We start from the raw sequence: 27,597 nt of genomic DNA on the forward strand, positions 1-27,597 counted from the left end.
ACTCTGCTGAAAGTCAGGTTCTCCTTCCCGCATACTATACCACCTTACACGGGGACAAAGAGGAAGGTGCAGATGAAAGTGCAGGTTCCTTCATCAGGCGGGGGGCATACTCATGGGCGACGTCACTAGCACAGGGCCCCTCATAGTACGCAAAAGTGTCTCTGGCAGTGGGAGGCTTCACCCGCCGTCAAACACACCGCTGTACTATGAGGGGCCCTGTGCCAGTGCCAAAGAGTGGGCCCCCCCCTGCTTGCTCAGAATCACATCACTTGCAAAGTTGAACTACTTACCTCTCCCTGCTCCACCGCCGTGACGTATTCCGCCTTTCCTGGGCCCACGAAAATCTTGAGCCAGCCCTACCTGTTGTGAATTCCGTTCTCGGGCTCCCTCCGGTGGTTGGAAATGGCACTTTTGTGAGTTCTGCTCTTGAGCTCCCTCCTGTGGTTTTAAGTGGTATGGCTGCTCCTTGGATTTAGTAGCCTGCAGCTGATTTCACTGATTACTTTTCTGCTCTACTATTTATGCCTGGTTTTTCCTTTAGCCAGTGCCTCTTGTCAATGTTCCTGGTTGGATTCACATCTCTTTTTGGATTTCCCTGTTATCCTGATCAGCTCAGCAAAGATAAGTTTTGGCCTTGCTCTTTTTGTCCACTTGTTGTGGACTTCAATGTTCAGCACTTTCTATGTTTTTGTCCAGCTTGTCAGTATGGATCTTTTCAGTTAAGCTGGAAGCTCTGGGAAGCAGATTTGCCCTCCACACCTTTAGTCAGGTGTGGAGATTTTGTAAACTCTGTGTGGATTTTTCTAGTTGTTTTTTACTGACCGCACAGCACTCTGTTCTATTCTTTCTGTCTAGCTAGACTGGCCTCCTTTGCTACAATCTGGTTTTTAATTCTATGTATGTCATTTCCCTCTCCACTCACAGCCATTATTTGTGGGGGGCTGTCTGTCCTTTGGGGATTTTCTCTGAGGCAAGATAGCTTTTCTGCTTCTGTCTTTAGGGGTAGTTAGATCTTCGGCTGTGACGAGGTGTCTAGGGAGCGTTAGGAACATAACACGGCTACTGCTAGTTGTGTGTTAGGCTTAGGAACTGCGGTCAGTATAGTTACCACCTCCCTCTGAGCTTGTCCCATGTTGCTCTTAAATCACCAGATCATTACACAGATCATAACAGTACAAGAGGCCAAAAATGAATGCATCTCAAAAGAAGGAAAAGAAGTTCTGAGCCATTTTTTTTCTGCACTCTGTTTTGCCTTTTTTTTCCTCTTGATCTCTGGGTGGTTCCGGATTTTGACGCTGGCATGGATGTGCAGGGTTTATTTTCCCGTGTGGATCAACTTGCTGCACGAGTACAGAGTATCCAAGATTATGTTGTCCAGACTCCGGCTTTAGAGCCTAAAATTCCTACTCCTGATTTGTTTTTTGGGGACAGATACAAGTTTTTGAACTTTAAAAATAACTGCAAACTGTTTTTTGCTTTGAAACCCCGTTCCTCTGGTGATCCCACCCAACAGGTTAAGATTGTCATATCTCTGCTGCGTTGGTGATCCTCAGGATTGGGCATTTTCCCTAGAATCTGGGGATCCAGCCTTGATTAATGTGGATACGTTTTTTCAGGCATTGGGGTTACTGTACGATGAACCTAATTCGGTGGAGCATGCTGAGAAAACCTTGTTGGCCCTGTGTCAGAGTCATGAAGCGGCAGAATCTTATTGCCAGAAATTTAGAAAATGGTCTGTGCTGACTAAGTGGAATGAGGATGCTTTGGCGGCTATTTTCAGAAAGGATTCATTTTAAAAAACTGACCGTCACATCCAAACATAGACTAAGTGTGAACAGGTGCTGAACCTAGAGTCGCCAACTCGTATATAGTTAAGTAAATAAGGCAGCACACTGCAGCGCTAAAACATGCAAACATGAAACACGAAAATTGAACTGCATTACTGCACTAGAAATATGAAAAATGAGAGCGTTTAGCGCATAAAAACGCTCTCATTTTTCATATTTCTTTTTTGTTGCTAAGAAGGATGGCTCTTTGAGACCCTGTATAGATTATCGTCTTCTTAATAAGAACACGGTCAAGTTACAATACCCCTTGCCTTTGCTTTCTGATTTGTTTGCTCGGATTAGGGGGGCTAGTTGGTTTACTAAGATTGACCTTCGAGGGGCATATAATCTTATTCGTATTAAACAAGGTGACGAATGGAAGACTGCATTTAATACGCCTGAGGGCTATTTTGAATATCTGGTGATGCCTTTCGGGCTTTCTAATGCTCCTTCTGTATTTCAGTCCTTCATGCATGATATTTTCCGCAATTACCTCGATAAATTTATGATTATGTATCTGGATGATATTTTGTTTTTTTCCGATGATTGGGAGTCTCATGTGAAGCAGGTCAGGATGGTATTCCAGATCCTTCGTGATAATGCTTTGTTTGTGAAAGGGTCTAAGTGCCTATTCGGAGTTCAGAAGGTCTCTTTTTTGGGTTTTATTTTCTCTCCCTCGTCTATGAAAATGGATCCTGTCAAGGTCCAAGCCATTCATGACTGGATTCAACCCACATCTGTGAAGAGCCTTCAGAAATTTTTGGGCTTTGCTAATTTCTATCGCCGCTTCATTGCCAACTTTTCCAGTGTGGTTAAGCCTCTTACTGATTTGACGAAGAAAGGCGCTGATGTGACGAATTGGTCCTCTTCGGCTGTTGAGGCCTTTCAGGAGCTTAAACGCCGATTTACTTCTGCCCCTGTGTTGCGTCAGCCGGATGTTTCTCTTCCTTTTCAGGTTTAGGTTGACGCCTCTGAGATTGGGGCAGGGGCCATTTTGTCTCAGAGGAATTCTGATGGTTCTTTGATGAAACCGTGTGCTTTTTTTTCCAGAAGTTTTCGCCTGTGGAGCGCAATTATGACGTCGGCAATCGTGAGTTGTTGGCTATGAAGTGGGCATTTGAGGAGTGGCGACATTGGCTTGAGGGAGCCAAACACTGCGTTGTGGCCTTGACTGATCATAAGAATCTGATTTACCTCGAGTCGGCCAGGCGGCTGAACCCTAGACAGGCTCGATGGTCTCTGTTTTTCTCCCGTTTTGATTTAGTGGTCTCGTATCTTCCGGGATCTAAGAATGTTAAGGCTGATGCTCTCTCTAGGAGTTTTTTGCCTGATTCTCCTGGAGTCTTTGAGCCGGTGTGCATTCTTAAGGATGGGGTGATTCTTTCTGCTATCTCCCCTGATTTGCGGCGGGTGCTTCAGGAATTCCAGGCTGATAAACCTGACTGCTGTCCTGTGGGGAAGCTGTTTGTTCCTGATAGTTGGACAAGTAAGGTAATTTCGGAGGTCCATTGTTCAGTGTTGGCTGGCCATCCTGGGATTTTTGGTACCAGAGATTTGGTTGCTAGGTCCTTTTGGTGGCCTTCCTTGTCGCGGGATGTGCGTGCTTTTGTGCAGTCCTGTGGGACGTGCGCCCGGGCCAAGCCTTGCTGTTCCCGCGCTAGTGGGTTGCTTTTGCCTTTGCCGGTTCCTGAGAGGCCCTGGACGCATATTTCCATGGATTTTATTTCAGATCTTCCCGTTTCCCAGAAGATGTCTGTTATCTGGGTGGTTTGTGACCGGTTCTCTAAAATGGTCCATCTGGTACCTTTGCCTAAGTTGCCTTCCTCCTCACATTTGGTCCCATTGTTTTTTCAGCATGTGGTTCGTTTGCATAGCATTCCGGAGAATATTGTGTCTGACAGAGGGTCTCAGTTTGTCTCTAGGTTTTGACGGGCCTTTTGTGCTAGGATGGGCATTGATTTATCTTTTTCTTCGGCGTTTCATCCTCAGACTAATGGCCAAACTGAGCGAACTAATCAGACCTTGGAAACCTATTTGAGATGCTTTGTGTCTGCTGATCAGGATGATTGGGTGGCTTTCTTGCCGTTGGCCAAGTTTGCCCTTAATAATAGGGCTAGTTCGGCTACTTTGGTTTCACCTTTCTTTTGTAATTTTGGTTTTCATCCTCGTTTTTCTTCGGGGCAGGTTGAGCCTTCTGATTGTCCTGGTGTGGACTCTGTGGTGGACAGGTTACAGCAGATTTGGACTCATGTGGTAGACAATTTGACGTTGTCTCAGGAAAAGGCTCAACGTTTTGCTAACCGCCGTCGGTGTGTTGGTCCCCGGCTTCGTGTGGGGGATTTGGTTTGGTTGTCTTCTCGTCATGTTCCTATGAAGGTTTCCTCCCCTAAGTTTAAGCCTCGGTTTATTGGTCCTTATAAGATTTCTGAAATTATCAATCCGGTGTCTTTTCGTTTGGCCCTTCCAGCCTCTTTTGCCATTCATAATGTTTTCCATAGATCTTTGTTGCGGAGATATGTGGTGCCCGTTGTTCCCTCTGTTGATCCTCCTGCCCCGGTGTTGGTTGGGGGAGAGTTGGAATATGAGGTTGAGAAAATTTTGGATTCTCGTTTTTCGAGGCGGAGGCTTCAGTATCTTGTCAAGTGGAAGGGTTATGGCCAGGAGGATAATTCTTGGGTTTTTGCTTCCGATGTCCATGCCGTCGATATGGTTCGTGCTTTTCACTTGGCTCGTCCTGATCGGCCTGGGGGCTCTGGTGAGGGTTCGGTGACCCCTCCTCAAGGGGGGGGTACTGTTGTGAATTCCGTTCTCGGGCTCCCTCCGGTGGTTGGAAATGGCACTTTTGTGAGTTCTGCTCTTGGGCTCCCTCCTGTGGTTTTAAGTGGTATGGCTGCTCCTTGGATTTAGTAGCCTGCAGCTGATTTCACTGATTACTTTTCTGCTCTATTTATGCCTGGCTTTTCCTTTAGCCAGTGCCTCTTGTCAATGTTCCTGGTTGGATTCACATCTCTTTTTGGATTTCCCTGTTATCCTGATCAGCTCAGCAAAGATAAGTTTTGGCCATGCTCTTTCTGTCCACTTGTTGTGGACTTCAATGTTCAGCACTTTCTATGTTTTTGTCCAGCTTGTCAGTATGGATCTTTTCAGTTAAGCTGGAAGCTCTGGGAAGCAGATTTGTCCTCCACACCTTTAGTCAGGTGTGGAGATTTTGTAAACTCTGTGTGGATTTTTCTAGTTGTTTTTTACTGACCCCACAGCACTCTGTTCTATTCTTTCTGTCTAGCTAGACTGGCCTCCTTTGCTACAATCTGGTTTTTCATTCTATGTATGTCATTTCCCTCTCCACTCACAGCCATTATTTGTGGGGGGCTGTCTGTCCTTTGGGGATTTTCTCTGAGGCAAGATAGCTTTTCTGCTTCTGTCTTTAGGGGTAGTTAGATCTTCGGCTGTGACGAGGTGTCTAGGGAGCGTTAGGAACATCCCACGGCTACTGCTAGTTGTGTGTTAGGCTTAGGAACTGCGGTCAGTATAGTTACCACCTCCCTCTGAGCTTGTCCCATGTTGCTCTTAAACCACCAGATCATTACACAGATCATAACACCTACCCCCCCACAACTTTAGCCAAATGACCCCCAGTTTTCAATGTCTAACTATTATTATAAAGTAAATTAAGATTGACAAGCTTAAGTAATAAGAATTTATGTTTTTGGCATTAAAATGGGCACTGTAGGTGTTTTCCTGTCCTCCACTCACTGCCGACTTTGATTCCCCATTGACTTGTATTGGGTTTCGTGTTTCAGTCAGCCCCCGACTTTTCGCAATAATCGGCCGATTTCACCTGACCCGACTTTTGACAAAGTCGGGTTTCGTGAAACCCAACTCGATCCGAAAAAAGGAAAAGTCGCTCAACTCTAGTGGGGACACCTCTCTTCTTGATAGCTAGCTTTTCTAAAGCAGTTGAGTGTTGCAGCCCACTGCTGTCAGTTTTCCCTGGCTGATTATCAAAAATACAGGGGAACCCACGTCAATTTTTTTCAAATTATTTATTTATAGCTCAATTGATAGGTTAATTGATGCCACTTTTCATGGTGTTTGCCCTTAATTTGAGCTGTTTTGGCTGGTTTTGCCCCCCCCAAAATTTGTTGTCTATGCATTAGGTTTTGCCTCCCATGACAACCCGGGGTTAGCAGGAGACCCCTGTATTTGTCAAAGCCGGATAGTTATTAGCAACACCCAGTGGTCGGCGCTTATAGCAAGTGATGTATTCTGCTACATGCAGTTGATCTGGTCATCGCCTGCATGTAGCAGAGCCAATCGGGTTATGGCAGCTTCTAGTTTGCCACGGAGACTATTGAAGCATGCCAAAAGTAGGAAAAAAATATTTTTTAAAATATTAATAAAATAAAAAAATATATAAAAGTGCAAATCACCCCCCTTTTCACCCCATTTAAAATAAAACAATAAAAAAATATACACATATTTGGTATCGCCGTGTTCCGAATCACTCGATCTATCAATATAAAAAAATAATTAATCCGATTGGTAAATGGCGTAGTGAGAAAAAAATTGAAACACCAGAATTATGTTTTTTTGGTCGCTGCAAAATTTCAATAAAATGCAGTAACAGGCGTATCAATGAGAACATCATATTGACACTCAAAAAATAAGCCCTCACCCAACTCAAGATCCCGAAAAATGGAGACGCTAAGGCCGGCCTCACACTAGCGAGTTTTACGGATGTATGAGCGCATAAAATACGTCCTTAAATCACGCCTTCCATATGGCCCAATTATTCTCTATGCCCCTGCTCCTATCTGCCGTATTTTACTGATCTGTATTATACGGCTTTCTACGGCCGTAGAAAATCTCAGCATGCTGCATTTGTCTCCGTATTGTGCAAAAAAATCGCCAATGAAAGTCTATGGAAGCCAGAAAAATACGGATTACACACGGACCATCAGTGTGACTTGCGAGAAATACGCAGCAGTGTTAGAGAGAAAAGCCGGTAATTCATTGTGGTGTACAGTAAAATATTAATAATAATAATAATTTTTATTTATATAGCGCCAACATATTCCGCAGCGCTTTACAAATTATAGAGGAGACTTGTACAGACAATAGACATTACAGCATAACAGAAATACAGTTCAAAACAGATACCAGGAGGAATGAGGGCCCTGCTCGCAAGCTTACAAACTATGGGGAAAAGGGGAGACACGAGAGGTGGATGGTTACAATTGCTATGGTTATTCGGACCAGCCATAGTGTAAGGATCGGGTGTTCATGTACAGCTGCATGAACCAGTTAACTGCCTAAGTATGTAGCAGTACAGACACAGAGGGCTATTAACTGCATAAAGTGAAATCACACTGACAGCTTACAGTAGAATAGGTAGAATAAATGTGTACACATAGAATAGGTATAAATATATATATATATGTCAGTGAGACACATATATGTCTATATATTATTATTTTATACAGCGCTAGATAGCTTAAAAGCCGGTAATTCAATTGCCGGCTTTTGCTATCTTCTTCCTAAACCCGACATGATATGAGACATGGTTTACATACAGTAAACCATGTCATATCCCCATTTTTTTTGCATATTCCACACTACTAATGTTAGTAGTGTGTATATGCAAAATTTGGCCATTCTAGCTATTAAATTAAAGGGTTAAATGGCGGAAAAAATTGGCGTGGGCTCCCGCGCAATTTTCTCCGCCAGAGTAGTAAAGCCAGTGACTGAGGGCAGATATTAATAGCCTGGAGAGGGTCCACGGTTATTGCCCCCCCCGGCTAAAAACATCTGCCCCCAGCCACCCCAGAAAAGGCACATCTGGAAGATGCGCCTATTCTGGCACTTGGCCACTCTCTTCCCATTCCCGTGTAGTGGTGGGATATGGGGTGATGAAGGGTTAATGCCACCTTGCTATTGTAAGGTGACATTAAGCCAAATTAATAATGGAGAGGCATCAATTATGACACCTATCCATTATTAATCCAATAGTAGTAAAGGGTTAAAAAAAAAACCCACATTATTAAAAAGTATTTTAATGAAATAAACACAAAGGTTGTTGTAATATTTTATTCTACGCTCAATCCATCTGAAGACCCTCGCTCTGTAACAAAGAAAAATTAATAAACCAACAATATACATACCTTCCGAAGATCTGTAACGTCCCATGATGTAAATCCATCTGAAGGGGTTAAAATATTTTACAGCCAGGAACTCTGCTAATGCAGCGGTGCTCGTGGCTGTAAAACCCCGGGGAATGAAGGTAAAGTGGGTCAATGACCTATATTTACCTTCATTTGCGGTGAGGCGCCCTCCATAGGCAGGGTGTGTCAGCGTATTTTGCGCATGGCATCCTCCGTATGTAATCCGTATGGCATCCGTCCCTTTAAGCTGCGGTCACCGCCATTAGGGGCTTATCTACAGCATTCTGTAATGCTGTAGATAAGCCTCAGATGTAACCTGAAAGATAAGAAAAACAAGTTAGAGCCTCAACAGAAGCAAGGAAGAGGATGTCATCACATGAAGATGGGAGGCATCGGACCCGGACCGCAACGCCCATCGGACCCGAACCGGGACCGCCCCTGGGTGAGTATAATCTAACTTGTTTTTCTTATCTTTCAGGTTACATCGGGGGTTAATCTACAGCATTACAGAATGCTGTAGATAAGCCCCTAATGGCAGTGGCAGCAGCTTATATGCAAAAAATGAGGTGACAGATTCCAATTAAGGGGTTAAACCACTCAAGTGTTGATTGGCTGCTATAATGTGCAGGGATGTGGACAGTCTTTCCTTGTTCCTGCCCCTAAAGACAACAGATATTCTTTCAGTTTAATATGTAAAAGTAATGTTTGTCTAATGTAATGTATTATGGTGATATACAGTATGTAAAGTGATAATTCATAATGTGAGTTTTGCATAGGATAAGCTTAGGGTAGCATAAGGATAGAACAAGCCCAATGGGTGGGCACTAGTTTCAATAAAAGGAGAACACTTCCTGGTTATTGGAAGTTCAGTGTCAGTTAGTGAAGTGCATAGTTGCCACACTCAGGTGTGGTGGGCTGCTAGAGGCAGCACGAGCCAACCGTTTGAGGCAGTGAGAGGCTAATAAACATCCCTGCTGTGTCTGGAGCCTAGGGCTCAGGCCAGGTACCAAGGAGTGGGCCTGGTCTTCTGACAAAACGAGGTCGGTGGACAAAGATTTACTAAGGGGCTGTTGACTGGTCCCTGGTTCTCTGCCGACGTGGACAATGAATCCCTGAGGCTCATGGAGTCAGCGGGATTGAGGATAGTCCAGGATGAACAGGTGACAAGACTGGAGAGGAGTTATACTAACGAGCAAGGAATTGCGAATTGCTGTGCCCCATTCCACCTGTACCTACCTGATGAACTTGGACACTATAGTAAATGTTTGACTAGTATAAAGAACTTGGTGTCCTTTGAATTGTGTGTGGCTCACTCTGCACTTTACATATGTGCTGGGTGAAGGAAAACAAAGTTATATATTGAAACATATGTAATTAGCATATGACTTTATCAAAGTTTTACCAAAGCTAAGTGACTAGAAGTTTACAAAAACAAAAACAGTTTTATTTAAAACATGACATATCAAAAGGAGACATAAACTAAAGCAGAAAAAAATAAGATAAAATCACATGTAAAAAATGCACTCAAAATTGAAATGAAAAAATGCAAGTAACATAACTTAGCTAGTTGGTGCAGAAATGCTGCAGAATATCAGGAGCATCAAAAATACACCAAATATTGATCATGGGAACTTAGTGCAATGGTGTTTTCCAGCCTATGAAGGCATCGGGAGCTAAGGGGATCAGTAGCTGTGAGTTTCTTTTCTTTTATTATTTTTAATGAGTCTGAGCCATTTAAACAATAAATTAAGATATACTGTATGTGCTGCAATTAGGCATCAAAAACTTGTTTATAATCATGAAAACATAAGAACTATTTGTTAACACATTGTTAAACATGTTTTTTTTCTGAACAGATAGTTGCTACTGGAATATGTCGCTCAGATAACAGTGTAATGGAAGGATTAATGCAACACAGCAACTATCCAGTGATTTTAGGCCATGAAGCTGCTGGTATTGTAGAGAGCATTGGAGATGGAGTAACTACTGTGAAGCCTGGTGAGTTCCACAGAACAAATGTCTAACCCGTTAATCAAATATAGGATTGTACATTAAAATTTAAGACCTCGTTCAGACAACTGAGTTTCATGTACACGTTCTATAAATGATTTACACGTACAGAATTCATACTAATGTCTGTGGAACTACTAACATGTCCAAGTGCTTTTGCAGAGTGAATTGCAATCAAAAACAGAGAATTTTTTGATCGAGTCTATGGGTCCATGAAAATCTCAGACAGTACTCGTATGCTATGCTACTTGAATCTTAAAGGGTCTGAAATACAACCTAATTTTCATTCTAAATCTCCATCCATTTAATGCCATGATCTAAACTATTTTCTAATATACTTCAATTGAAAACTTCCCTATCCTTCCCTCACTACATTATTGTTTTTTTTTTTATAACTTCCGTTTTAAAGACACTTCCCAGTTCACGCTGGGAAACTCAAATGAATCATCTTCAGGGGACAGAGGCTACATTTACTGCCGCAGATTCTGCCCCATCTCTGATAATGATGTGCCAAGGTGTGTTCGCAAGCAATCCCTGTTGCCTAGCAGTGGTGGATCGCTTGCGTCACACTGGCGCAGGAGGAAGTGCCCTCACATGGTGCGGCCGTATTTGCGCATGCGCCGATAATGGACTGTTCATCATCAATTAGCGGCACATCCTGATTGGCCCCTTTTAGTAAATATACTAACCTCAGAATGACTCTAGACCACACCTCCTGACGAAGACATGGCGAAACGCCCGTAGAGGCGGCAGGTCGGGGTCCCTTCACTCTTCATGATTATGTACAGTAGGTATTAGCCCACACATTTATATTATCTACTCTTTTTCTTGTACAGCAGGCACTTCAAATTTAATACGCTGAATTGCACTATTAATCTCCATCTCACATGAGAATGCACTTTGTGACTATGGAGATTTTAAATTTACAATAGATTCCTTAGTTTACATTTGCATCTGTACATTATCTTCACGCTGCTACTAGAAGCCTGTGTGTCTATTACATTGTCTTTTCCTACACTATATATGCATTTACACTTTACCTTTATGCTGTTATTAGAATATTGACTTATCAGTTTGATGAAATTGAATTTTTGATTGTTCGTTATACCTTCATGTTATTGCCCCACACATTGTCCTGCTTTTTTCTTGGTAGTGTTACTTTGTTTAATAGTGCCACTATTTTATAGAAGTGATTTACGGTAATTAAAAAAACTTTTTATGGTTGAATATACTCGCTTACTCTTTGATTTGATTTAATATCTTGAGTAGGGTTTCTTTTTGGTGTCAATATTACTATTTGAGTTATAACCTATAGCTGATATTGTGATGTCCTTTTGTTGGAAACCTTTTGCTTAATCCCATCTCTGATGCGTTTTCAGTGGTGCTCATTTCAGGGTATAGGCTAATCTCTGCTCGATGTGCACAAAGACAGTGCGCTCTCTCGCCCGCTCAGATCAGCAGTAACAAGCTGGCAATGGAGCACACTGTTAGGGTGTATTTTAAGAGAGAATACCCAGCTTGCAGAGGCTAGCGCTGCCTTCGCAAGTGACATCAAGAGCGCTGGTCTCTGCATGCCGGGTAGGCTAACGATAGACAGTAACAGTGCGCTCTGGTGCCGGCTCGTTACTGCTGATCTGAGTCGGTGAGAGAGCGCACATCACACACTGCACATCACTCAGGGATAAGCCCAGCAAAGTATATCATTCGCAAGAAAAAACAATGAAACTATGACAGTTAAAACTGACAAACTGACCAAATGCCTCCACATAGATAGAGCCTACAATTCTTTATTGAATATTGAGTAAAACCCTGTTATGACTTGAGCCTACTCTAAATCATGGCATACAGTGTTCACCTCAAAAACAAACCTAAATATCCAGACAAAAACATGGGAAATACACCCACTGGGGGGAATATAAAATAAAAATTGAAATTCCAAACATCTGAGTGCTCTGCTCATTTAAAACTTTACCTTTTTGCAAAGTATGGGATATATTGCATCCTGTCTGAATGAGAAAAATAAAAGAAATGTCACTTTTTTATGAAGTCAACACTGTATGCCATGATTTAGAGCTGGCTAAATCCTCGAAATGCGTAGGCTCCGCACATAATTTATGATGTCACTGTGTCTTAACATCTTATTAATCAATATTCAATGAAGAAGATATTATGCTCTATCTATGTGGCTGGACTAAGATGCACTGGATTTTCATTGGAATGCTTACACAGGAGCATGTTCCTTGGATTAAACCTGGATTAAGCTGGTACACTTTTTGCTTTCTAAACTGACCAAACACTGAAGAATATCTGATGCAAATCATTGATAAAAATGTGTCAATTTATTCCGATTTGAGAAAAATCACTGATATCTGAAAGAATCTTTAGCTTCAGAAAGCTCCTTTAAGATTTAGTATAGTTTATTAAAATGGAGCTTTCATTGTATGTTAAAGGGACACTGTCACCTGAATTTGGAGGGAACAATCTTCAGCCATGGAGGCGGGGTTTTTGGGTGTTTGATTCACCCTTTCCTTACCCGCTGGCTGCATGCTGGCTTCAATATTGGATTGAAGTTCATTCTCTATCCTCCATAGTACACGCCTGCGCAAGGCAAGATTACCTTGTGCAGGCATGTACTACGGAGGACAGAGAATGAACTTCAATCCAATATTGCAGCCAGCATGCTGCCAGCGGGTAAGGAAAGGGTGAATCAAAAACCCCAAAACCCCGCCTCCATGGCTGAAGATTGTTCCCTCCAAATTCAGGTGACAGTGTCCCTTTAAGGGCTTGTTTAGACAAGCTTAATTTGAGTATGTGCTTTCCATGTGCAAAGACAGATAGCATACAGTGTACAAACCAATGCAAGTCAAAGGTGCAGTTTTACATACAAGTGCTTCTCACTAAATTAACAAGTCATCAAAAAGTTAAATTATTTCATTTCTTCAATAGAAAAACTGAAACTCATATATTATATAGAATCGTTACAGAGTGATCTATTTCAAGTAAAATATTTAGGGTATGTGCACACGTCAGGATTTCTTGCAAAAATTTCCTGACAAAAACCGGACATTTCTGCCAGAAATCCGCTTGCGTTTTTTTCGCATTTTTCAAGTGTTTTTTTTTTGCGCGTTTTTTGTACGTTTTTTCTTTTTTTTGCGTTTTTTCCCAATCCATAGAATAGCGGGAAAAACGCAAAAAATCCGCAAAATTTATAAATATGCTGCTTTTGTTACTGCGAAGCGTTTTTTTCGCGGAAAAAAAGGCATCATGTGCACAAAAATTGCAAAATGCATTCTAAATGATAGGATGCATATGTATGCGTTTTAAATCCGTTTTTATAGGGTTTTTATCACAAAAAAACGCAAAAAAACCTGAACGTGTGCACATACCCTTAGAACTGAGAGTCCTCAGTGGTTGATAACTTTTAATGGCTAACTGAAAAGATGGTAACAAATTGCAAGCTTTGGAGACTACTCAGGTCCCTTCATCAGGCATAGACTAATAGAAATTCTGAAGAATCACATATTTATGCACAACACAGCACAGAAATAATGCCATAGATAAGACAGGTGACGTGAAGCAGAACTACCATTATGTGAGTGACAAACAGTTATGTCCATAAATACTGGAACAGTTCATAGATAAGTAGTGTGAATGTTTTATTGTCCTCTGATTGGGGTCTGGTTTTATGTTATAATGCCCCCACACGGTCTGAGGAGCAAATTCCTTAATTGATGTAAAAAGACATAAATCCATGAGACACATTCATTGCTGCACTGAGTGTGTCAAAGGTCATCAGCTTATATTCCCAGACTCTTCTGTCTCTCTGAGATTTGAAGATACCTTGTTATCTAATTCTGTTCCAATATTTATCAACATAACTGTTTATCACTCACATAATGGTAGTTCTGCTTCACGTCACCTGTCTTATCTATGGCATTATTTCTGTGCTGTGTTGTGCATAAATATGTGATTGTCCAGAATTTCTATTAGTCTTTGCCTGATGAAGGGACCTGAGTAGTCTCGAAAGCTTGCAATTTGTTACCATCTTTTCAGTTAGCCATTAAAAGGTATCAACCACTGAGGACTCTCAATTCTAAATATTTTTGCATCCACTGGCTAACACAGTACCAAGCTATATATCTTTCCTATTTCAAGCAGTGATGAGCGAACGTACTCGCCACTACTTGTTATTCACCCGAGTGTCACTGTAGTCGGGTCTCCACCCTGCATTTTTGGCGCTCTTTAGAGACCCAATCAACATGCAGGAATTGTCTGCCAGGCACTGTAACGCCGCAACCATCTTTGTGGTGGTCTTGCAGTGATTGGCTGGCCGTACAGCATCATCAGTGGTATAAGAGACCGGACGCCGCCCTGCTCGGTGCATTAAACTCTGGAATCAGACAGTGTAGAGAGAGCTGCTGCTGAGATAGGGTCAGATTTGGGGATTTCTTAGTCAGTGTGGGGTCTACCATCCTAAACTACTCATATCCAGATAAACCAAGAGTCCTTCGAAAGACTAATTCTGAAGTATATAGCTTGCAGTGTTAGGTAGGCAGGGGAGTGTACGTTGCTTTATACATATCAGTGCAAGGCCTGCAGGCACTGTATGTGTGTATATAGATATCATTGAATACATCAAGAGTAGGGTTGAGCGAAACGGGTCGAACATTTTCAAAAGTCGCCGACTTTTGGCTAAGTCGGGGTTTCATGAAACCCGATCCGACCCCTGTGCGGGGTCGGCCATGCGGTACGCGACTTTCGCGCCAAAGTCGCGTTTCAATGACGCGAAAAGCGCCATTTCTCAGCCAATGAAGGTAAACGCAGAGTGTGGGCAGCGTGATGACATAGGTCCTGGTCCCCACCATCTTAGAGAAGGGCATTGCAGTGATTGGCTTGCTGTCTGCGACGTCACAGGGGCTATAAAGAGGCGTTCCCGCCGACCGCCATCTTACTGCTGCTGATCTGAGCTTAGGGAGAGGTTGCTGCCGCTTTGTCAGAAGCAGGGATAGCGTTAGGCAGGGTCCATTAACCACAAAACCGCTTGTGCTGCAGCGATTTGCACTGTCCAACACCACCCTCGGTGTGCAGGGACAGTGGAAGTTTTTTTTTTTTTTTTTTTCCCCTCAGCGCTGTAGCTCATTGGGCTGCCCTAGAAGGCTCCCTGATAGCTGCATTGCTGTGTGTACGCCGCTGTGCAAACCAACTGCTTTTTTCAAAGCACAAATCCTCTTGTTCCTTCCTTTCTGCACAGCTATCTTTTTTGTTTGTCCACACTTTTTATTTCATTTGTGCATCAGTCCACTCCTTATTGCTGCCTGCCATACCTGGCTGAGATTACTGCAGGCAGGGAGATAGTAGCTGCCTGCCATACCTGGCTGAGATTACTGCAGGCAGGGAGATAGTAATTGTAGGACATTCCCTGTTTTTTTTTTTTTTTTTTTTTTGGTGGGAGATTAAGATTGGCAATTTGGCATTTCTGCTAGAGTGCCATCCCTGTGTGTGCCATCTCTCTCACATAGTGGGCCATAGAAAGCCTTTTCATTTTTCTGTATTTTTTTTTGTGGGGTGTATAAATTCTCCCTGATAAAAATACAGTGGGAGATTAATATTGGCCTTTGGGCTTGTGTGCCAGTCCTGAGTGTGCCATCTCTCTCACAAATAGTGGGCCATAGAAAGCCTATTTTATTTTTTTTGGGGTTTTATAAATTCTCCCTGAAAAAAAGGGAGATTAATATTGGCCTCTGGGCTTGTGTGCCAGTCCTGAGCGTGCCATCTGTGCCAGCCCTGAGCGTGCCATCTCTCTCACAAATAGTGGGCCATAGAAAGCCTATTTATTTTTTTTTTTGGTTTTATAAATTCTCCCTGAAAAAAAGGGAGATTAATATTGGCCTCTGGGCTTGTGTGCCAGTCCTGAGCGTGCCATCTGTGCCAGCCCTGAGCGTGCCATCTCTCTCACAAATAGTGGGCCATAGAAAGCCTATTTAATTTTTTTTTTTGTTTTATAAATTTTCCCTGAAAAAAGGGAGATTAATATTGGCCTCTGGGCTTGTGTGCCAGTTGTGAGCGTGCCATCTGTGCCAGTCCTGAGCGTGCCATCTCTCTCACAAATAGTGGGCCATAGAAAGCCTATTTAAATTTTTTTTTGGTTTTATAAATTCTCCCAGAAAAAAAGGGAGATTAATATTGGCCTCTGGGCTTCTGTGCCAGTCCTGAGCGTGCCATCTGTGCCAGTCCTGAGCGTCCCATCTCTCTCACAAATAGTGGGCCATAGAAAGCCTATTTTATTTTTTTGGGGGGTTTTATAAATTCTCCCTGAAAAAAAGGGAGATTAATATTGGCCTCTGGGCTTGTGTGCCAGTCCTGAGCGTGCCATCTGTGCCAGCCCTGAGCGTGCCATCTCTCTCACAAATAGTGGGCCATAGAAAGCCTATTTATTTTTTTTTTTTGTTTTATAAATTTTCCCTGAAAAAAGGGAGATTAATATTGGCCTCTGGGCTTGTGTGCCAGTTGTGAGCGTGCCATCTGTGCCAGTCCTGAGCGTGCCATCTCTCTCACAAATAGTGGGCCATAGAAAGCCTATTTAAATTTTTTTTTGGTTTTATAAATTCTACCAGAAAAAAAGGGAGATTAATATTGGCCTCTGGGCTTCTGTGCCAGTCCTGAGCGTGCCATCTGTGCCAGTCCTGAGCGTCCCATCTCTCTCACAAATAGTGGGCCATAGAAAGCCTATTTTTTTTTTTTTTTGGGTTTTAGAAATTCTCCCTGGAAAAAAAAAGGGAGATTAATATTGCCCTTTGGGCTTGTGTGCCAGTACTAAGCGTTCCATCTCTCTCTCTCTCTCTCTCTCAGTCAGTGGGCCATAGAACGCCTATTTTTGGTTTTATTTGTTTTCTAAATTCTCCCTGAAAAAATCATTTTATTTTATTTGGTTTCTAAATTCTTCCTGATAAAATCACATTTTTTTTATTATTTTTTTTTCTAAAGTCTCCCTGAAAAAAAAAAAAAAAACAGTGGGAGATTAATATTGGCCTTTCTGCTTGTGTGCCAGTCTTGACTCCTGGGTGCGTCATCTCTCAGTCAGTGGGCCATAGAACGCCTATTTTTGGTTTTATTTGTTTTATAAATTCTCCCAGAAAAAATCATTTTATTTTATTTGGTTTCTAAATTCTTCCTGATAAAATCATATTTTTTTTATTATTTTTTTTTCTAAAGTCTCCCTGAAAAAAAAAAAAAAAAAACAACCAAAAAAAACAGTGGGAGATTAATATTGGCCTTTCTGCTTGTGTGCCAGTCTTGACTCCTGGGTGTGCCATCTCTCTCTCTCTCTCTCTCTCTCTCTCTCTCTCTCTCTCTCCAATTGTGGTCCATAGAAAGCCTATATTTTTTTTCCTTGATTTGGGTTCTAAAATCTACCAGAGAAAATAACTACATCAATCATTGGTAGAAAAATATTGGCCTCTGGGTTTGTGTGCCACTCCTGACTCCTGTGTGCGTCATCTCTCAGTCAGTGGGCCATAGAACGCCTATTTTTGTTTTTATTTGTTTTATAAATTCTCCCTGAAAAAATCATTTTATTTTATTTGGTTTCTAAATTCTTCCTGATAAAATCATATTTTTTTTATTATTTTTTTTTCTAAAGTCTCCCTGAAAAAAAAAAAAAAAAAAAAAAAACAGTGGGAGATTAATATTGGCCTTTCTGCTTGTGTGCCAGTCTTGACTCCTGGGTGTGCCATCTCTCTCTCTCTCTCTCTCTCTCTCCAATTGTGGTCCATAGAAAGCCTACATTTTTTTTCCTTGATTTGGGTTCCAAAATCTACCAGAGAAAATAACTCCATCAATCATTGGTAGAAAAATATTGGCCTCTGGGCTTGTGTGCCACTCCTGATTCCTGTGTGCGTCATCTCTCACTCAGTGGCCCATAGAAAGCATATAGTTTGTTACATTTGTTTTCTAAATTCTCCCTGCAAAAATCTTTTTTTTTTTTTTGGGGGGGTTTCTAAAGTGTTCCTGAAAAAAATAAAAATAAAAAAAAAATAATAGTGTGACATTAATATTAACATTTGTGCTTCAGTGACAGTCCTGCGTGTGGGGCATCTCTCTAATTTGCAGCCACCAAAAAAAGAGTGTGTAACATTGGGCCTGATTTTCGCTGTGGTCTCACCAACCTGTAAAGGGGTAGCTAAATCATACTGAAGTTATAGCTCACCGTGTAAGTTGTGTGACTGCAACAAATAACGTTAGTTTGGTTACGATTTTAAAACAATGAGGAAGTCTAGTGGAAGAGGTCGTGGCCGGGGGCGTTCATTGTCAGCTGGTAATGAGGGTAGTGGTAGTGGTGGAGCATCAGGTGGTCGTGGGGGAAAAAATATTGCACCTAAGTCTGGAGCTGTGGAGCCAGGTTCGTCGTCCGGCTACACAAGGCCTCGAACGCTCCCTTTTCTGGGATTAGGAAAACCGCTTTTAAAGCCGGAGCAGCAAGAGCAAGTTTTGGCTTATCTTGCTGACTCAGCCTCTAGCTCTTTTGCCTCATCTCGTGAAACTGGTAAAAGTAAAAGCAGCGCGTCGTTAGTGGATGTTCACGGTCAGGGACAAGTCACTTCCTTGTCCTCTTCAGCAAAAACAACAACAGAGAAGAATGCAGCAGGCGACACAACGGGTTACTCCATGGAGCTCTTTACACATACCGTCCCTGGCTTAGAAAGTGAAGCAGTTAACAGTCCATGCCCATTACAAATTGAATCTGACATGGAGTGCACTGACGCACAGCCACAGCCAGACTACTATGCTGGTCCTTTGACTCAGACCACAACATTGCCCTCGCAGGGTGCTGATCAAGAATCAGACCCTGATGAGACTATGTTGCCCCATCACGAACGCTATACCACCGAACGACACGGTGACACAGACGAAGTTGCGCAGGAGGTACAAGAAGAGTTATTAGATGACCCAGTTCTTGACCCCGATTGGCAGCCATTGGGGGAACAGGGTGCAGGCGGCAGCAGTTCTGAAGCAGAGGAGGAGGAGGGGCCGCAGCAGGCATCAACATCGCCACAGGTTCCATCTGCCGGGCCCGTATCTTGCCCAAAACGCGTGGCAAAGCCAAAACCTGGTGGAGGACAGCGTGGCCATCCGGTTAAAGCTCAGTCTGCAATGCCTGAAAAGGTATCCGATGCTAGAAAGAGTGCAGTCTGGCATTTTTTTAAACAACATCCAATTGATCAGCGCAAAGTCATCTGTCAAAAATGTTCTACTTCCTTAAGCAGAGGTCAGAATCTGAAAAGTCTCAATACTAGTTGCATGCATAGACATTTAACCACCATGCATTTGAAAGCTTGGACTAGCTACCAAACGTCCCTTAAGGTTGTTGCACCCTCGGCCAATGAAGCTAGTCATCAACGCAACATCCCTTCCGGCAGTGTAGGACCACCATTTAGCGCACCACCTGCTGTATCTGTGCAGGTATCTTTGCCAGGCCAAAGCAGTCAGGGTCAGGGAATCACCAGTTTCGTAGTAGGAAACACTGCATCTAGGGCACCGGCGGCAACAATACCATCTCCCACCGTCTCTCAGTCTGCCATGTCCACCGGCACCCCCGCTAGTTCCACGATCTCCAGCTCTCCAGTCCAGCTCACCCTACATGAGACTATGGTTAGAAAAAGGAAATACTTAGCCTCGCATCCGCGTACACAGGGTTTGAACGCCCACATAGCTAGACTAATCTCGTTAGAGATGATGCCCTACCGGTTAGTTGAAAGCGAAGCTTTCAAAGACCTGATGGACTACGCTGTACCACGCTACGAGCTACCCAGTCGACACTTTTTTTCCAGAAAAGCCATCCCAGCCCTCCACCAGCATGTTAAAGAGCGCATCGTCCATGCACTCAGGCAATCTGTGAGCACAAAGGTGCACCTGACAACAGATGCATGGACCAGTAGGCATGGCCAGGGACGTTACGTGTCCATCACGGCACACTGGGTAAATGTGGTGGATTCAGGGTCCACAGGGGACAGCAAGTTTGGGACAGTTCTGCCTAGCCCACGGTCTAGTAAACAGTTGTCTGTAGCCGTTCGCACCCCCTCCTCCTCCTCCTCCTCGTCCTCCTGCAGAAGCAAGAGCTCGTCCACAGACCGCAGTCGCACAAACACTCCATCCGCACCTGCCACTGTTGCACACCAGGTCTCCCATTATGGGGCAGCTACTGGCATACGTCAGCAGGCTGTATTGGCTATGAAGTGTTTGGGCGACAATAGACACACCGCGGAAGTTCTGTCCGAGTTCTTGCAGCAAGAAACGCAGTCGTGGCTGGGCACTGTAGATCTTGAGGCAGGCAAGGTAGTGAGTGATAACGGAAGGAATTTCATGGCTGCCATCTCCCTTTCCCAACTGAAACACATTCCTTGCCTGGCTCACACCTTAAACCTGGTGGTGCAGTGCTTCCTGAAAAGTTATCCGGGGTTATCCGACCTGCTCCTCAAAGTGCGTGGACTTTGCGCACATATCCGCCGTTCGCCTGTACACTCCAGCCGTATGCAGACCTATCAGCGTTCTTTGAACCTTCCCCAGCATCGCCTAATCATAGACGTTGCAACAAGGTGGAACTCAACACTGCACATGCTTCAGAGACTGTGCGAACAGAGGCGGGCTGTTATGTTTTTGTGGGAGGATACACATACACGGGCAGGCAGTAGGATGGCAGACATGGAGTTGTCAGGTGTGCAGTGGTCGAAGATTCAAGACATGTGTCAAGTCCTTCAGTGTTTTGAGGAATGCACACGGCTGGTTAGTGCAGACAACGCCATAATAAGCATGAGCATCCCCCTAATGCGTCTGCTGATGCAAAGTTTGACGCACATAAAGGATCAGGCGTCTGCACCAGAGGAAGAGGAAAGCCTTGATGACAGTCAGCGATTGTCTGGTCAGGGCAGTGTACATGACGAGGTACCGGGCGAAGAGGAGGTGGAGGATGAGGAGGATGATGGGGATGAGTATATTTTTAATGAGGAAGCTTTCCCGGGGGCACGGGAAATTGGTGGCGTGGCAAGGCCGGGTTCTGGTTTTTTGAGGGACACAAGTGACGTAGATTTGCCTGCAACTGCCCCTCAACCAAGCACAACCGCAGATTTGACAACGGGAACTTTGGCCCACATGGCGGATTATGCCTTGCGTATCCTCAAAAGGGACACACGCATTACAAAAATGATGAACGATGACGATTACTGGTTGGCCTGCCTCCTTGATCCTCGCTATAAAGGCAAATTGCAAAATATTATGCCACATGAGAACTTGGAACTAATATTAGCAACAAAACAATCAACTCTTGTTGACCGTTTGCTTCTGGCATTCCCTGCACACAGCGCCCGTGATCGTTCTCACACGAGCTCCAGGGGCCAGCAGACCAGAGGTGTTAGAGGGGCAGAAATCAGAAGTGGCGTTGGACAGAGGGGTTTTCTGACCAGGTTGTGGAGTGATTTTTCTATGACCGCAGACAGGACAGGTACTGCAGCATCAATTCAAAGTGACAGGAGACAACATTTGTCCAGTATGGTTACAAACTATTTTTCATCCCTTATCGACGTTCTCCCTCAACCGTCATTCCCATTTGATTACTGGGCATCCAAATTAGACACCTGGCCAGAATTGGCAGAATATGCATTGCAGGAGCTTGCTTGCCCGGCAGCTAGTGTCCTATCAGAAAGAGTATTCAGTGCTGCAGGTTCAATACTAACAGAAAAAAGGACTCGTCTGGCTACCCAAAATGTAGATGATCTAACCTTCATTAAAATGAACCACAACTGGATTTCAAAATCTTTTGCCCCACCCTGCCCGGCTGACACCTAGCTTTCCTATGAAAAGGTCTTGCCTGTGGACTATTCTGAATGACTTTTCCAATCTCGTAATTTTCTTCACCTGATTGTCCAGCATACGACATGTTTCCACCTCACGAAATGGCCAAACTCCCCACACGGGGCCGTGCTATCGCCACTTTGCGCTTGGACCCTTGAGAGTGCTGTTTGTCTGAAGAGGTGGGTGTGGCCGCTTTTGGTCGACGGCACTGCCACTGGGTCCCTCATAGTACAATAAAGTGTCTCTGGCGGTGGTGGTGCGCACCCAACGTCAGACACACCGTTGTAATATGAGGGGCCCTGTGCCTGTAACGCCGGCCACAAGACAGTTCCCCCCCCAGCTCAAACAGTGCTCTACCACTAGCAAAATTATCTCTCACAGCTTCACCAATGTGTAGTCTAGGCGCTGACATCCTTCAATGCCTGGCACTGACAATACCATTGTTTTGACATTTTTGTTATGTTAGGCCTTCGAAGCCTGTCTGCGGTCCCTTCTTTCTACAACTACTACACTGACCAGGCCACTGCTGGCCGTGTTACCCTGGAACCAATTTAAAAGTGCCTACAGTCAGCCCAATTTTGTTATGTTAGGCCTTCGAAGACTGTCTGCCGTCACTCCTTCCACTAGACTTCCACTGACCATACACTGCTGCCCATGTACCCCTGGAACCAATTTAAAGTGCCTACAGCCAGCCCAATTTTGTTATGTTAGGCCTTGGAAGCCTGTCTGCGGTCACTCCTTCCACTAGACTTCCACTGACCAGACCACTGCTGCCCGTGTACCCCTGGAACCAATTTAAAAGTGCCTACAGCCAGCCCAAGTTTGTTATGTTAGGCCTTGGAAGCCTGTCTGCGGTCACTCCTTCCACTAGGCCTCCACTGACCACACCACTGCTGTCCGTGTACCCCTGGAACCAATTTAAAATTGCCTACAGCCATGTGTTATTATTTTAGGCCTTCGATGCCTGTCTGCGGTCACTCCTTCCACTAGGCCTCCACTGACCACACCACTGCTGTCCGTGTACCCCTGGAACCAATTTAAAATTGCCTACAGCCAGCCCAATTTTTTTATTTTAGGCCTTCGATGCCTGTCTGCGGTCCATTCTTTCAACTACTACTACACTGACCAGGTCACTGCTGCCCGTCTACCCCTGGAACCAATTTAAAATTGCCTACAGCCATGTGTTATTATTTTAGGCCTTCGATGCCTGTCTGCGGTCACTCCTTCCACTAGGCCTCCACTGACCACACCACTGCTGTCCGTGTACCCCTGGAACCAATTTAAAATTGCCTACAGCCATGTGTTATTATTTTAGGCCTTCGATGCCTGTCTGCGGTCACTCCTTCCACTAGGCCTCCACTGACCACACCACTGCTGCCCGTGTACCCCTGGAACCAATTTAAAATTGCCTACAGCCAGCCCAATTTTTTTATTTTAGGCCTTCGATGCCTGTCTGCGGTCCATTCTTTCAACTACTACTACACTGACCAGGTCACTGCTGCCCGTGTACCCCTGGAACCAATTTAAAATTGCCTACAGCCATGTGTTATTATTTTAGGCCTTCGATGCCTGTCTGCGGTCACTCCTTCCACTAGGCCTCCACTGACCACACCACTGCTGTCCGTGTACCCCTGGAACCAATTTAAAATTGCCTACAGCCAGCCCAATTTTTTTATTTTAGGCCTTCGATGCCTGTCTGCGGTCCATTCTTTCAACTACTACTACACTGACCAGGTCACTGCTGCCCGTGTACCCCTGGAACCAATTTAAAATTGCCTACAGCCATGTGTTATTATTTTAGGCCTTCGATGCCTGTCTGCGGTCACTCCTTCCACTAGGCCTCCACTGACCACACCACTGCTGTCCGTGTACCCCTGGAACCAATTTAAAATTGCCTACAGCCAGCCCCATTTTTTTATTTTAGGCCTTCGATGCCTGTCTGCGGTCCATTCTTTCAACTACTACTACACTGACCAGGTCACTGCTGCCCGTGTACCCCTGGAACCAATTTAAAATTGCCTACAGCCATGTGTTATTATTTTAGGCCTTCGATGCCTGTCTGCGGTCACTCCTTCCACTAGGCCTCCACTGACCACACCACTGCTGCCCGTGTACCCCTGGAACCAATTTAAAATTGCCTACAGCCAGCCCAATTTTTTTATTTTAGGCCTTCGATGCCTGTCTGCGGTCCATTCTTTCAACTACAACTACACTGACCAGGTCACTGCTGCCCGTGTACCCCTGGAACCAATTTAAAATTGCCTACAGCCATGTGTTATTATTTTAGGCCTTCGATGCCTGTCTGCGGTCACTCCTTCCACTAGGCCTCCACTGACCACACCACTGCTGCCCGTGTACCCCTGGAACCAATTTAAAATTGCCTACAGCCAGCCCAATTTTTTTATTTTAGGCCTTCGATGCCTGTCTGCGGTCCATTCTTTCAACTACTACTACACTGACCAGGTCACTGCTGCCCGTGTACCCCTGGAACCAATTTAAAATTGCCTACAGCCAGCCCAATTTTTTTATTTTAGGCCTTCGATGCCTGTCTGCGGTCCATTCTTTCAACTACTACTACACTGACCAGGTCACTGCTGCCCGTCTACCCCTGGAACCAATTTAAAATTGCCTACAGCCATGTGTTATTATTTTAGGCCTTCGATGCCTGTCTGCGGTCACTCCTTCCACTAGGCCTCCACTGACCACACCACTGCTGTCCGTGTACCCCTGGAACCAATTTAAAATTGCCTACAGCCATGTGTTATTATTTTAGGCCTTCGATGCCTGTCTGCGGTCACTCCTTCCACTAGGCCTCCACTGACCACACCACTGCTGCCCGTGTACCCCTGGAACCAATTTAAAATTGCCTACAGCCAGCCCAATTTTTTTATTTTAGGCCTTCGATGCCTGTCTGCGGTCCATTCTTTCAACTACTACTACACTGACCAGGTCACTGCTGCCCGTGTACCCCTGGAACCAATTTAAAATTGCCTACAGCCATGTGTTATTATTTTAGGCCTTCGATGCCTGTCTGCGGTCACTCCTTCCACTAGGCCTCCACTGACCACACCACTGCTGTCCGTGTACCCCTGGAACCAATTTAAAATTGCCTACAGCCATGTGTTTTTATTTTAGGCCTTCGATGCCTGTCTGCGGTCCATTCTTTCAACTACTACTACACTGACCAGGGCACTGCTGGCCGTGTTACCCTGGAACCAATTTAAAAGTGCCTACAGTCAGCCCAATTTTGTTATGTTAGGCCTTCGAAGACTGTCTGCCGTCACTCCTTCCACTAGACTTCCACTGACCATACACTGCTGCCCATGTACCCCTGGAACCAATTTAAAGTGCCTACAGCCAGCCCAATTTTGTTATGTTAGGCCTTCGAAGCCTGTCTGCGGTCACTCCTTCCACTAGACTTCCACTGACCAGACCACTGCTGCCCGTGTACCCCTGGAACCAATTTAAAAGTGCCTACAGCCAGCCCAAGTTTGTTATGTTAGGCCTTGGAAGCCTGTCTGCGGTCACTCCTTCCACTAGACTTCCACTGACCAGACCACTGCTGCCCATGTACCCCTGGAACCAATTTAAAAGTGCCTACAGCCAGCCCAAGTTTGTTATGTTAGGCCTTCGAAGCCTGTCTGCGGTCCATTCTTTCAACTACTACTACACTGACCAGGTCACTGCTGCCCGTGTACCCCTGGAACCAATTTAAAAGTGCCTACAGCCAGCCCAAGTTTGTTATGTTAGGCCTTGGAAGCCTGTCTGCGGTCACTCCTTCCACTAGACTTCCACTGACCAGACCACTGCTGCCCGTGTACCCCTGGAACCAATTTAAAAGTGCCTACAGCCAGCCCAAGTTTGTTATGTTAGGCCTTGGAAGCCTGTCTGCGGTCACTCCTTCCACTAGGCCTCCACTGACCACACCACTGCTGTCCGTGTACCCCTGGAACCAATTTAAAATTGCCTACAGCCATGTGTTATTATTTTAGGCCTTCGATGCCTGTCTGCGGTCACTCCTTCCACTAGGCCTCCACTGACCACACCACTGCTGTCCGTGTACCCCTGGAACCAATTTAAAATTGCCTACAGCCAGCCCAATTTTTTTATTTTAGGCCTTCGATGCCTGTCTGCGGTCCATTCTTTCAACTACTACTACACTGACCAGGTCACTGCTGCCCGTGTACCCCTGGAACCAATTTAAAATTGCCTACAGCCATGTGTTATTATTTTAGGCCTTCGATGCCTGTCTGCGGTCACTCCTTCCACTAGGCCTCCACTGACCACACCACTGCTGCCCGTGTACCCCTGGAACCAATTTAAAATTGCCTACAGCCAGCCCAATTTTTTTATTTTAGGCCTTCGATGCCTGTCTGCGGTCCATTCTTTCAACTACTACTACACTGACCAGGTCACTGCTGCCCGTGTACCCCTGGAACCAATTTAAAATTGCCTACAGCCAGCCCAATTTTTTTATTTTAGGCCTTCGATGCCTGTCTGCGGTCCATTCTTTCAACTACTACTACACTGACCAGGTCACTGCTGCCCGTGTACCCCTGGAACCAATTTAAAATTGCCTACAGCCATGTGTTATTATTTTAGGCCTTCGATGCCTGTCTGCGGTCACTCCTTCCACTAGGCCTCCACTGACCACACCACTGCTGTCCGTGTACCCCTGGAACCAATTTAAAATTGCCTACAGCCAGCCCAATTTTTTTATTTTAGGCCTTCGATGCCTGTCTGCGGTCCATTCTTTCAACTACTACTACACTGACCAGGTCACTGCTGCCCGTGTACCCCTGGAACCAATTTAAAATTGCCTACAGCCATGTGTTATTATTTTAGGCCTTCGATGCCTGTCTGCGGTCACTCCTTCCACTAGGCCTCCACTGACCACACCACTGCTGTCCGTGTACCCCTGGAACCAATTTAAAATTGCCTACAGCCAGCCCCATTTTTTTATTTTAGGCCTTCGATGCCTGTCTGCGGTCCATTCTTTCAACTACTACTACACTGACCAGGTCACTGCTGCCCGTGTACCCCTGGAACCAATTTAAAATTGCCTACAGCCATGTGTTATTATTTTAGGCCTTCGATGCCTGTCTGCGGTCACTCCTTCCACTAGGCCTCCACTGACCACACCACTGCTGCCCGTGTACCCCTGGAACCAATTTAAAATTGCCTACAGCCAGCCCAATTTTTTTATTTTAGGCCTTCGATGCCTGTCTGCGGTCCATTCTTTCAACTACTACTACACTGACCAGGTCACTGCTGCCCGTGTACCCCTGGAACCAATTTAAAATTGCCTACAGCCATGTGTTATTATTTTAGGCCTTCGATGCCTGTCTGCGGTCACTCCTTCCACTAGGCCTCCACTGACCACACCACTGCTGCCCGTGTACCCCTGGAACCAATTTAAAATTGCCTACAGCCAGCCCAATTTTTTTATTTTAGGCCTTCGATGCCTGTCTGCGGTCCATTCTTTCAACTACTACTACACTGACCAGGTCACTGCTGCCCGTGTACCCCTGGAACCAATTTAAAATTGCCTACAGCCAGCCCAATTTTTTTATTTTAGGCCTTCGATGCCTGTCTGCGGTCCATTCTTTCAACTACTACTACACTGACCAGGTCACTGCTGCCCGTCTACCCCTGGAACCAATTTAAAATTGCCTACAGCCATGTGTTATTATTTTAGGCCTTCGATGCCTGTCTGCGGTCACTCCTTCCACTAGGCCTCCACTGACCACACCACT

The 27,597-nt window shown here is 44.7% G+C and overlaps 1 protein-coding gene across 2 annotated transcripts in view; it reads left to right on the forward strand.

Annotated features, from left to right (window-relative positions):
* LOC138655786 (alcohol dehydrogenase 1-like) overlaps nucleotides 1-27,597 on the forward strand; it is a 225,179-nt gene that overhangs the window by 19,647 nt on the left and 177,935 nt on the right. For both annotated transcript variants that reach the window (XM_069743622.1, XM_069743621.1), the window contains exon 3: nucleotides 9,844-9,985. In XM_069743622.1, the coding sequence (XP_069599723.1) occupies nucleotides 9,844-9,985 (142 nt within the window). The remainder of the gene's footprint in view (nucleotides 1-9,843; nucleotides 9,986-27,597) is intronic.

Source organism: Ranitomeya imitator, chromosome 1 (genome assembly GCF_032444005.1).
Source record: "Ranitomeya imitator isolate aRanImi1 chromosome 1, aRanImi1.pri, whole genome shotgun sequence".
Classification (NCBI taxonomy): Eukaryota; Metazoa; Chordata; class Amphibia; order Anura; family Dendrobatidae; genus Ranitomeya; species Ranitomeya imitator.